Genomic DNA, 13,049 nt, shown 5'->3' on the forward strand with positions numbered 1-13,049 from the left:
TTCTGCTCCTCATTGGGACCTTGAGAGCTCAGTCCAGTGCTCCAGTGTGGGTCTATGTCTCTAACGCCATCCATCCCCAGATGAAGGTTCTGTGATGATATGCAAGATATTCGTCAGTGTTGCTATAGGGTAGGGTCATTTCATGCTTCTATTTCAGGTTTCAATTCTTGAACTGTTTCCATTACCTGTTTGATTGTTTTTTTTTCTTGGTTTCCCAGGGTATCATTGGCTTGTCAAATTGAATATTGGTGGTACTGTATTTTGGTCTGTCATGGGTTCTGTCTACCTGTAGATGGGGTCTAACTTTAACATATATGTCTTGCAATTGTCTTAATCATTGAACAGAGTAAGCAAGTTTAATTACAAAAGCAGAAATAGCTGTGAGTCTTATGACCCATTACCTTGCTAGAAAAGCAAATTTTATAAGAGCTTTCATTTAAGTATAGTCTTCCCATTTTCTGGGTGGAAAGGGGACATGGGTTGCTATGGTATAACCTGTACAAGCTAGGGGCTTACATGTCAGAGGCACCTTTTGTTTTGTGGGTCACAATGTTGGATAAATGTATGTAGGCTTGGGAGAGAGAAGAAAAAGAATATAGAGTGTTGGAAAAGAAGAAAAACATTTAAAAACATCTTTAAAGAGACAGAGTATAGATAGTCATAAATTAAAAGTAGTAAAGAAAAACAAGCCACATAAAAATGGAAAATTCACAGAGAGTCTGTATTATATATATTATTGTATTATCTTTGAATTTTTTTGACTGTGAAGGAGCTAAGTACAGAGAGACATTTCTTTGTATGGGCTGCTAAGCTAAACCAGCATGTATATTATAAAGGTATCATGACTTCCAAATTTGGGTCTAAGGATATATTGCTTTAGAAAAGAGATTCTTCTCTTGTGTCCACACAGAATGAGAACCTGTGGATTGCTTCCAAACTTGTGATTTGATGGAACAAGACCCCCCAAAGGTCATTGTAAACACCCCCAAAAATCACTATGCCCAAAACTCATCAGGAAGCTGTATGGAGAAAATGACGCCCATATTCCTAAATATATCTATAAATGTTTGTTTACATTTGAAGGGGGATATGATATAGATATAAATAATTTGCATTGATATGGATCTTGGTTTATTGATACAAATTTAAGGTCAATTGTGTTATATGTATATTTCTGCTCTTGATTGAGGTATTATAATTATGCAGTTCATTTAAAAACATAATGTATAACTAAGAAATATAAGTTAATAATCATCAAGCTTGTAGTCATATTAGTTAGATTTTCTAGATGGACAGATATATACTTCAGATGGATAGGTATTCTTCATATCATTCAAAGACTACATAATATGGCATTTAAAAAGTTTAAGAACTTAGGACTTTTCATGACAATGAGACACATCTGCTCCTGGCAGCACCAATCTACTTCAAGAGGAATATGGGCATTAAAGATGCTCCTTAAGGAGTTGGTTGACCATTTGACAAGAAACTGCTCTTGTCTAGACTGCTTGATAAACTGGACATGCAGGATCTGCAGAGAAATGACTGCTGAACTTGCCTAAAAATGAGATGATCTTTTAGGGTTCCTGCTTCATGAAAGAGTCTGCCAGACATTTTCAGGACACAGAAGAAAGTGAATGACACACTGCCAATATAGGCAAAACTGTCTTTGAAATTTCCTGCTTCATGGGAAAGTCTGCTGGATACTATGGGCCTGTAGGCTGAAGATGGATGTCCCAACATTACAGAAGAACTTTGGATAACTGTCCAGGCAGTGAGATGTTTCTGTCACTTCTAGAGTTTTGGAAGTTGCTTATAATGCACTTCCTGTTAACTTAGGTAATATTATATCCTTCTGGATTCTTTGATGGAGTTGAAAAATAGAAAAAAAAGTATATATATATATAAATATTGTAACTATAGTTCTTGTTTGATACCTGTTTTGTTATATGTAATTTTACTATGTTAAAGTTAAAACCTTCCTTTTTGTTTAAACAGAAAAGGGGAAATGATGTGGGAGGTCCTTCTGTCTATGTATTGCTTTTATTTGTTAATAAATAAAGAAACTACTATGAACCTATTGCAGAACAGAATTTAACGAGGCTGGAAAAATAAGCTAAATGCTGGGAGAAGAAGGGCAGAGTCAGAGACAGGCTGTGTAGCCCCACCGGAGACAGATGGCAAAACTTTAACTGGTAAGGCACAGCCATGTGGCCATACACAAATTAATAAAAATGGGTTAAATTGATATGTAAGAATTAGCCAATAAAAAACTAGAGCTAATGGGCCAAGCAATAATTTAATTAGTACAGTTTCTGTTTTATTATTTTGGGTCTAAGCTAGCTGGGCAGCCAGGAACCAACAAGTGGCCTCCCTTGCTCCTACAAACTTCAGTCTTGATCTTGAATACTTTTTCCTGTATACTTTCTTTGCACGTCTTAGTTGCTATGTTTTTTCCAAGGCTTTCAGTTATATCCCTAAGATATTAATGAGATATTTCTTGATCTTTTTTTAAAGGTGTAGGCAATTAGAGCTATAAACTTTCTTGTTAGGAGTGCTTTTATTTAACCCCCTAGATTTTTTTCATTTCTATATAATTAAAAAATTCTTTCTTGAGTTAATCTCTGTTCCAATTATAATTTAATAGTTTTTATTTAGTTTCTATGAGCGTGTTTACTTTCTGTATTTGTTATTATTATTTAGATCCAGTTTTATTCTACTCTAGTCAGAATAAATATAAGATATTATTTAAATTTTCCTGTATTTGTTGAGATTTCTTTTGTGTTCTAGCGTGTGACCAATTGGAGACAGCTGCATTACTGATGAGAATGTATAAGGTGTAATGTGACCAATCAGAGACGGCTGATGAGAATGTGTAAGGTGTAATGTTTGGGTGAAATGTTCTGTAGCTTTGTTAGGTCTTTGATTTATGACATCATTTGAATTTGGAGTTCTTCTTAGCTTTTCCCCCCATATGACTTGTGTATTGGGGAGAGTATGATATTGAGATTTCCTACCATCATTATATGGATCAATTTGTAGTTTTAGACAGAACAATGTCTCTTTTATAAAGCTGCTACTTCTTTGGAAAGTATCAAGTATCTGGTCTTCTGGAATAATATTTTAGGAGTATTGTTCATAGACTTCTTATACTCTACCTTATTTCAAATGCTGTTATATCTAAACTTAGCCTCTACTCACAATATTGCTGAGGAATTAGCAGAGACACCTGTTAAGAGATGCATATGTAAAGAAACACCTTCTTCTGGCTTTCACATGTTTGCTCACAGGCATCTAGACCTACTCCTATGTCTGCACAAAAGCAAGCAAACAAGACACCTTACTTAGATGTACTCAAGAAAAAGTATATAGCTTGTGGACTATATACAAGTATAAGCAAAATACATATTAGTTATATTATTCATGTAAGAGTATAATTTTTAACTTGCCTATTTTTATATTTTTATTTTTTACCATTTGGTAAAATGTTGCCTTTCTTTTGGTCAATCAAAGTTGTTCAGTTTTGCTTTTTCTCAAAAGCTTAAGGGGAATATATGTGATTGTAGGTATTTGTTAAATATGTGCTATTCCTTCTATGCTGAGATACTTATGAGTGACAGATAACTCTCAAATATCAAAGATCTATCTTCCAATGGTTATAAGTAAAAGTAGTGATTAATTCAGTTCAAAGATGTCATTGACATTAATGTTTTATGCTATACAAGTAATACAACATGTTTACAAAATAATGAATGTTTTTTTTTGTTTGTTAAAATCAAAGACGAATGTAGCACACATTCTAATTAGTCTTAATAAATAATTAGGGGTGAAAGTTGAAATATCAGAGAAGCAGTGTGGCCAGACACTAGAGAGACCTTTTACCTCTACCAATGCTCAGATCAAAGAGTAGATCTTGTCCTCAGACTGTCTTCTCAGACTGTATCCTCTCTCAGACCACACCAAGCTCTTGTCTCCTCCCGTTTTATATGCCTCCCTCTGACCAGCCATATCACTCCTGTCTCTACCTCCCTTGAGCTGGGATTAAAGGTGTGGGATCTCAAGTGCTGGAATCATCTTTATGTGAATTCCGTTTCTTTTTTAGACAGATTCAATTTGATGTAGCCCAGGATGATTTGTTCTGAACTAGTAGAGATCCCTCTGCCTCTGTTTCTCAACTTCTGTGATTAGAGGTGTACGCCACCACTGCCTGGCCTCTACAGATTTAGCTCTGCACCCCGATCCTCAGGCAAACTTTACTTGCTAAAACACAAACAAAATAGCACCACAGAAGAATAATTTATTTAAAGTAAAAATATTTCATTGTGACATAATGTGAAAGAAAGTGAAACCACAGAAAATTTGAGTTGCAACAGTAAGTTTTACAAGTCTGAAGAGAAAAATCTATTTTTTTCCTTAGATTATATTCCCTGTACTCTTAGAATACAAATTTTCTTGTGCTAATTTTCTAGCTCTATTCCCTAAAAATACAATAACAGCCAGTGTCAAGCATTCAAAAAACACTGCTTACAGAAAAACGTGATTGTTAATTTTCTTTCTAGAAGCAGAAGACAGTCAGTGACTTAATAATGTCTGGTGATAAGCCACAGACTTATGTGTCCCTAGGAGCAACAATAATATATTTTCCTAAATGTGCTCTGGAACCTATGCTGATGGACTGTTACAGGAGTCTAATGGTACCTAACTTTCAGACGAAGCTTCGAGCCCATGGGACGAGAAAGCACCTTCCTGCTGCCATGCTGTACGTCCTGCGCTTATTTTAACATGAAAGTCAATGGTAGGTTCTTTGGATCTTAGAAATAACTACAACTTTGTAGAAGAAAGAAAGTAAAATATGCCAAGTATGTTTTTCATGCTGACTCTATGTCAATAACTCTTATTTTAAGATACTATTACAAGACCAGACTTCTATTTACTCTCATCTAAGTGATAAATCTGGACAGTGTTTGAACAGCATGCCAGAAGCAGTCCAGCAAAGATCCCCCAAACTGTCTAAATACCAATCCTTGGCACACAGGGAGTGGAGAAATGAAAAAAGGATTGAAGATGTTATCCTGAACTACTGTGTGACTCTCAGGCATGTTATGACTCAGGCCTTACTAGTGATTGAATGCTATTTGCTATGTTTATGATGAGAAAATTTGCTTTTATTATGTGTGCTTGCTATACATATATACACAAGTGGGGGCAAATACAATTTAAGTGCAATGAATAAATATTGTGAAATACACTTTTTTTTTGGTTTTTCGAGACAGGGTTTCTCTGTGGCTTTGGAGACTATCCTGGAATTAGCTCTGTAGACCAGGCTGGTCTCGAACTCACAGAGATCCGCCTGCCTCTGCCTCCCGAGTGCTGGGATTAAAGGCGTGCGCCACCACCGAAATACACTTTTTGGAGGTTGCTTATATTTTATTAATTTTCTCTATATGTGGTAGAAAAGAGCCAAAATTACATTTCTCTTCATGGTATTAACTAAAATATACTTAATTTATTTTTAATTTCATTGTTCGTTTTATCTTCTGATTATTTAAAGTAATATTTTTCATCTTATTTGATATGGCCTTGCTAATCTTCTGCATGCCATTCACAGTCAAGCAGATTAAAAAGAGTGCTTATTGTTCCTTAATTTGAGAATTGTATATTTTATTGTTAAAATTATACTTTTATATTGACAATTATATACATACTTTTATACTGACAATTATATATATATATATATATACTTTATATTTACATACCAATAATAATCAAACAAAAAGAAAATATCAAGTTGAGAGGTAGCTGGAGACTTGGGAGGGATTCGAGGGAGGGGATCTGTGAGGGGCTGGGAGGAGAAATGGGAAGTGATAAATTGCTATTCTAACTAAAAATGTAAAAATCATACCTTGAGGAGAGCAACTTATTAAAATTGTCACTCACTAAACATAATGACTGTTTCTTCTAGATAAATATGTATGTGAGCACAGGTAAGCTGCCTGAGGTGTTACCAGACACTCAGGTATGCATCAAGATTGGTAACGTTATGAAGGATGTTTCTTCTACAGTTTCCAGGTAGCTTGGTGCTAATACTTCAACTTCTATCCCTTCAGGAATATTGCTGGTTTATAAACAGGCAGACTTTTCATTCAGGCAGAGACTGAGACATAGAAATTGGTTTGCAGATAAAGTTCCAAATTAATCAATTCAAAGAAAAATTTTTAAAATTGGGCTGGTTTATGCCTCTGGCCTTAGAGTTTTGGAGCCCAGAGATTGCAGGTCAGCTTCCTACCAAGAACTGAGATGAAGGTACCTCACACAACAGCAGCCCAGGGAATCTCAGGGCTCATTAGTGTGAACAGTGATGTAATGACCATTAGACTCTCATACAGAGCCAGAGCCCTAGAGACAGGAATGCTATTTCACACAGCCTTCATTTAACTAGAGACTGGATTATAAGGAAGTTGTTATGACACAGTCTTGGTGACTGGGCTGGTTATCTGAAGATGACTGTGTTCTCCACCACAGGTGTGGTGAGTAGCAAGATATCACATTATTTTCATCAAAGCGCATCATTCCATATAAGCAATGATGTAAGTCCATCAAAAGAATGTTTATGAAAACCTCACTCACCAGCCTGGTCTCCTTTCTGGTTTTGATGCTCCTAACATGCTTTTTTGGTTTTATTCTTTTAATCTATATGCTCTGGTATTTATCATTTTAATCTAAGAAAACAATTTTCAGGGTCCATGAAATCCAGAAGAGGGTGTTGGATCCCCTGAAGAGGGAGTGATGGATGGTTGTTAGCCACCATGTGGGTGCTGGGGAGTGAATGGTGTTCCTCTAGAAGAGAAGCGGGTGTCCTTACCTGCTGAGCCTTCTCTCCAGCCCTTAGATCTGTGTTTAGAAAGGTCAGCAAACAGATACCCAGCTCTTAGTAAGTACCTGGATCATATGAAGAGCTTCTTTTGTTTTTTTTTCCTTTTGTGCAGTGGGGTCCTTCCCCAAGCACACATTTGCTACTAGAAGTTTTCATTCTTCGATGTATGTAAATATAAACACATTTTGCTGACTTCTGAAAATTCCTCTTATTCCTGGGGTATGCAGCATGAAGTGTAGGCTGATAGGCTGGAATGGGATAATGAAGCTGAAATGTTTATTTGCCCAGTTCTGTAGAATTTAGGAGGGAAAAATTTGAAATCACATTGACTTTTAACTTATACATAAGTCATAGAAACCATAAATATTAACCAGAAAGCATGGTGCTTTGATCCATGTGTGCACTGTGTGATGAAGATCAGGTGAATTCTAAAAATATTCTAGAACATTTGTTTTAGTGTGAAAATGTTCACCATCCCTTCTGGCTTTGTGAAGGAGACTGTCCATATTGTTTGTTGCATACCAGAACTTCCTTTTATCTAATTACAGCTAGGTACTCAGTAATCAGATCAACCTTTCTCCAACATGCATAACGTCTCCACTGACCTCTGACAATCAGTATTGTGTTTCAACTTTTATGAGCTCAGTCTTGTAGACTCCATATGTGGGTAAGACCAGGATCATTTTTCTTGCCTGGCTTATTTCACTTACGTAATTTTCACCAGTTCTCTCTATGTTGTTGCAAATGACAGAATTTCATCTTCCTTTAAACACTGTGCTGTTGTGTCTATGTCTATCTGTCCATCAGTTGATGGGGTGGTTGAGTGTTCTCATTCTCTGTCTCTTATTAATGATGCTGCAGTTAACCCGGAAGATCAGAAATCTCTTCAGATCCTGATTTTATTTCTTTCTAATACATACCAGGAAAGGGGAGTGACAGGACCATATGATAGTGAAAGGTGATCTAGTGGTAGGCGTTCATTCATGTTAAAGGATTCTGTATCCTTCATAGAACATTCAGAGGCTCATCACCTTTCTGTGATTAGAGATTTTTAGAAACATAGAAGCTGCAAGATATTATAAAACAGACTAATTTTATCAGATATTGAATGTAACCTGGGCATTGTTGGTATTACGTTTTATATTATCTGAAGGCAATGCATGACTTGAATCAGCAAAAAACAATCTATAGCAACCACTGTCTAGTCCATACTTTAACAATAACTCAAATAATCAAACACAAAAGATATTATTATATCTTTTTAACGATAAAAATTTGAAAGCATTCTTAGCCAAATATTATTACAATAAAACTTAGAAACTAAATATGAATAGCATTGAAATTCTGTAAGATTAGATATTACTTTAGAAAAGTAGGTCACTAACTAAAACTTAAAATGGCTTGTAGTCATGTAGGCTTAAATACATTTATACATTCTTATTTAATCTACACTTATGGTTTAATTTCAATCTTACCTATTTTAATACAAGGTTATCTCTCTGTAGACCTATACTTTTGAAATAAAAGCAATACATTAATTACATCTTCCTATAGGAAGCAAATCTCAGAAAATTCTTCAGTATAAAAATGTAAATTACAGTTTTAATTTATTTTGTGTGTGAATGTGTGCCTATGCGGGGAATGGGTATATGTGGCACATGTACAGAGGTCAAATGACAAGTTGCTGGAGTTAATTCTTTCCTTCTACCATGTGGGTCTTGGGATTGAATTCTACTCATTGGGCTTGGCAGCAGCCATCTCATCAACCCACAAATTTGAATACATATGTATATATATATATATATACATCTATATGTTAGAGATTTATATGTACATGTTTATATATCATATGCATATTTTATTTATTATATATGTTCTTTATAGATTTTTGAGTATATACAATATTATGTTAGAAATTACTTGATAGTTATAATAAACACTTAATTCCTATTAACTAAACATTTTAGACTCCCCCCCTCAAAAAGAACATGAAACAACAAAAACCATCAAGAGGGCATTTGTTCAAGAAAGTTTTCACTCTCGATACAGCAAAGGAAGACTGAGGAATCCCACTAGAGCACAGCTCAAGAGTCTCTACACATGGAAGCCAATATTTCTCATTTTGTGTTTTTCCTTTGTTTTATTTTCTAGTTTAAACTGTAGAGTTGGATGAACTTTTGACTTGTCTATAGTGGAGAGAACAGTCACAGTGGCAGAAAGCTGTGTCAGCCCCCAATCCTTCTCACATATGCTTATTATTAATATAATATTTTGAAGAAAGATTTCTTATTATTAAAGATTATTCAGATACCTTTCCACATATTCAATATCAATTTTTTGCATCTAGTATAAATGATTTTATTAAACAAATTCTTTGAATATCTCAAAAGAACCACAATACTGAGTGGATTAATGGGAATAAGAAAATACAAAACTTAAATCAGTGTGATCGCTAAGCAGGTAAAGACGACCGTTGCCATGCCTGGATTGCACCACTGTGGCCCATGTGGTAGAGAGACAGGTAAAGATGACAGTTGCCATGCCTGGATTGCATCACTGTGGCCCATGTGGTAGAGAGACCAGACTTCCAAAAGTTACCCTTTGACCTTCACATGTATTCCACAGTGCACGTGTACCCACACACATTTATGTACACACCTATACAAAATAAATAAGTAAAATTTAATACTTTTTTTAAAGTATGAAAACAAAAAGAAAGTACTAATCTTGCCTTATTTTGTATTTTCCCAGAGCTGATTTTAGACAGAACATTGTCTCCTCCAGTTATAGAGCTTCTGCTTCCCTATCTATGGAGTGATTCTGTTGGGGGGGGGTAAGGAAGGTGAGAGGTATGGGAGAATGTCTGTGTCTTTGTAGAGCAAAGCAGTTCCTTATTCAAGAAGAATTCTCTTCTCAGCTTAGTGTGATTGACATCTGCTGCACAGTGTACAGACAGACAAGCAAAAAGTTCTTTCTCATCATTTTTCTATTTGCCTAATTTAATCAGCTTAATCCAGTTTAATTTTTCTTACACTAGGTCGTTCAATATTCTTGGCTTGAAGGAAAATGAAAACAGCTCTGAGGTGTCACGATTTGTTCTTCTGGGCCTGTCATCTTCTTGGGAGCTACAGTTATTTCTCTTCTTCGCATTCTTATTAATTTTTGCTGTTATTATCCTGGGAAACCTTTTGATAGTGATGGTGGTACAGGCCGATGCTCATCTGCTCCAGTCTCCCATGTACTACTTCCTAAGTCACCTGTCTTTCATTGATCTATGTCTGAGTTGTGTTGCTGTACCAAAAATGCTAGGAGATTTCCTACAGAAGGAGAAGACAATATCCTTTTCTGGATGCCTGGCCCAGATTTTCTTCCTTCACTTTCTGGGAGCCAGCGAGATGTTTCTGCTGACTGTAATGGCCTATGATAGGTATGTTGCCATATGCAACCCTCTGCACTACCTAGCGGTCATGAATAACCACCTGCGTCTTCGGTTGGTGTTTGCCTGCTGGTGTGGAGGTTTTATCCACTCTATCACACAGCTCATTATTGTCATCCAACTGCCTTTCTGTGGTCCCAGTGAACTGGACAACTTCTATTGTGATGTCCCTCAGGTCATCAAGCTGGCCTGCATGGACACTTACTTGGCTGAGATGCTGATGGTCTTTAACAGTGGCATATTGTCTCTTGCCTGCTTCTTGGTCCTGCTCTTCTCCTACGCTCTCATCCTACTCGCTCTGAGAACTCACCTCCGTCAGGGCCAGAGCAAGGCACTGTCCACCTGTGCCTCTCACCTGACAGTGGTCAGCTTGATCTTTGTGCCCTGTGTATTCATCTACTTGAGGCCATTTTGCACCTTCTCTGTGGACAAAGTAGTCTCTGTGTTTTACACAGTGATCACACCTATGCTGAACCCTCTCATCTACACGCTGAGAAATACAGATATGAAACGAGCTCTAGAAAAGCTGAGAAGGAAGCAGGTGACATCCCACTGCCTCATTAAAGGATCAGAGGTATAAGGTGTCTTAAAAAATGCCTTTCTTGGAACGTTCTTACTTTAACCCGTGCATCTGTGGAAGTCACATTAGAGTCTGGGTATCAGATAAGATGGTATAAATAATACTATGAAACGTCACTTGCAATAATAGTTGTGAGACATAGGTGGCTTCGTTGGGAGCTGATATGAGGGCATGACTCATGAGTATTTACTGGCAGACAGATGATAGAAATTAATTAAATGGTAAGACCAGAGAATACCCTGGAAGATCAACTGTCTATTATTTTGCCTCCAGCAAGTCTTCAACTCATTAGTTTAATTTACTACTTAATTTCCGTCAAGTGGAAAAAGATATTACACTCCCTTTTGTCTGCCCCCAGAAATGGTCCACAGTCTGAGGACACCAGCTGATGGTGTCTTTCCACAGTCTCTTTTGAAGTAGCACAGGTTCTTCCCCTTGTCCACTTTCCAGCAAAGTCTAAAAACACTTATCTCTCTCTTTATGAGTGCTCCGACGGGAATTGTGTTCTGCACTGCCAAATTTTAAAAGCACAGGTCAGTTTGATAAACAAAGTTTACATGTGAGAATCTAGGAATGCTGGGGTGATGGGATGTTCTAGTCTACTGTTGTAGAGCCTTCTCTGGAAGTGACATCCCTATTCACCCAGAGGGCAAGTGATGAGGTACAGCTAAGGAAAGAAAGCTAAGTACTTCTCCTGGAGTAAAATTGACCAAGAGTGAGTGCTGTGGTTTGAGTTTCTCACTTGTCTGCAGTTTGTGTGTTCTTTGCCTGATACGTACTGATTGCCTCTAACAAAGAGCTTTACTCTGTATTTTTTGAACAATACAAATATCATTATATGAGGAAGGAATGAGGGATACTTCACCAAAATTCTCCACAGAGTTTTACAAGTGAATAAGTTATAGACTCCAACTCAAATAGCATGCAATATAGAGACATTCTGCCATCAAGAAATATCCATATGGAGCTCCAAACATTTATGGTAGATATTTATCGTATAAGGTTGATTTTGACCTAGTGGCTATTTTCAGAAAATTTCTCTCTCTCTCTCTCTCTCTCTCTCTCTCTCTCTCTCTCTCTCTCTCTCTCTCTCTCTCTCTCTCTCTCTCTCTCTCTCTCTTTCTCACACACACACACATCAAACAGAGACTCTCAAAAATAAAAATAAAATATAAAATTAAGCCATTTGTTTAAGAATTTTATACAATCATTTTGTAAACAATAAAAATTTAAACTGTTCCAGATTTGTAAAAATGTAAAGAAAATATAGAGTGTATATCTCAGGCATTATTATGGAATTTTCTACCCTGCTTTCAGTTTTTACTAAGTTTTACTAAATGGATAGACTTCCACCAGACTTTTTTTTTTTAAAGAGAATTATCACACTATTTAAGAGAATACAAATAATGAGCTTCATTTTAAAAACTGTTGAACAAAGCAAGACAAAGTAAATGTTTCCCCGTTTAAACAAGTGCTTTATTTATAAGCTAGGGAACAGCAAAAGAATGGAATATTGATAGCAACTGTGCTATTAAGACATAGATGATTTAGACTTAATATGAAAGAGAGTTTACAGTATGATTCAGTAATCAATTTTATATTAAAAGTCAAAATAAATTAAAAATACTTGTCAAGAACCTTTGACCTAATGATCTTGTTAGTGTCTTTATATAACAATGCGACTGAGAGAGGCTATTTTCACAGTGTTATGGCCAATTTGTAATGGAGACAGATATTTTTATAGTTTTATAAACAAATAAATTGCTTCATAACTGGTTCAGTGGTTCTCTGTAGTGGCAATAAGCATACTTTCCCTTTCCTTGAAACAAGTTAGAATAATTACAGGAATGACCTGACAACTTATTAACCAGTTTCTCACTAAATTAAGAGGAGTTAGTGCAGATTGCACACCCTAATGATAATCTCTAGCTGCTTGTTCAGTCATCTGCCACAGTCCCTCAGGGTTCTGATGACGCATAAAAATTGCTGAGAGTTTCTTTCTCCTAGCAGTCGGGCACAGAAAGGGTGCTGATAGATCAAGGTCAGGGACTGTGGCACGACTGTAGACTATAGGAGCTGGGGAGAGAAAGAAAGGGAAGCAGGGCAAGACAGGGAGACAGGGAGAGAAGGACAGAGGGAGAGAGAGAAGAGTGAGAGGA

At 36.4% G+C, this 13,049-nt stretch overlaps 1 protein-coding gene across 1 annotated transcript; it reads left to right on the forward strand.

The window, feature by feature from the left end:
- Nucleotides 1-4,586: 4,586 nt before the first annotated feature.
- Nucleotides 4,587-10,890, forward strand: LOC101986711 (olfactory receptor 4Q3). The gene is given in 3 exon segments (XM_005367708.2): nucleotides 4,587-4,759; nucleotides 9,820-9,860; nucleotides 9,863-10,890. Coding segments are annotated over 3 exon segments (1,242 nt in total).
- The last annotated feature ends 2,159 nt before the right edge of the window (nucleotides 10,891-13,049 follow it).

Source organism: Microtus ochrogaster, unplaced genomic scaffold (genome assembly GCF_000317375.1).
Source record: "Microtus ochrogaster isolate Prairie Vole_2 unplaced genomic scaffold, MicOch1.0 UNK21, whole genome shotgun sequence".
NCBI lineage: Eukaryota > Metazoa > Chordata > Mammalia > Rodentia > Cricetidae > Microtus > Microtus ochrogaster.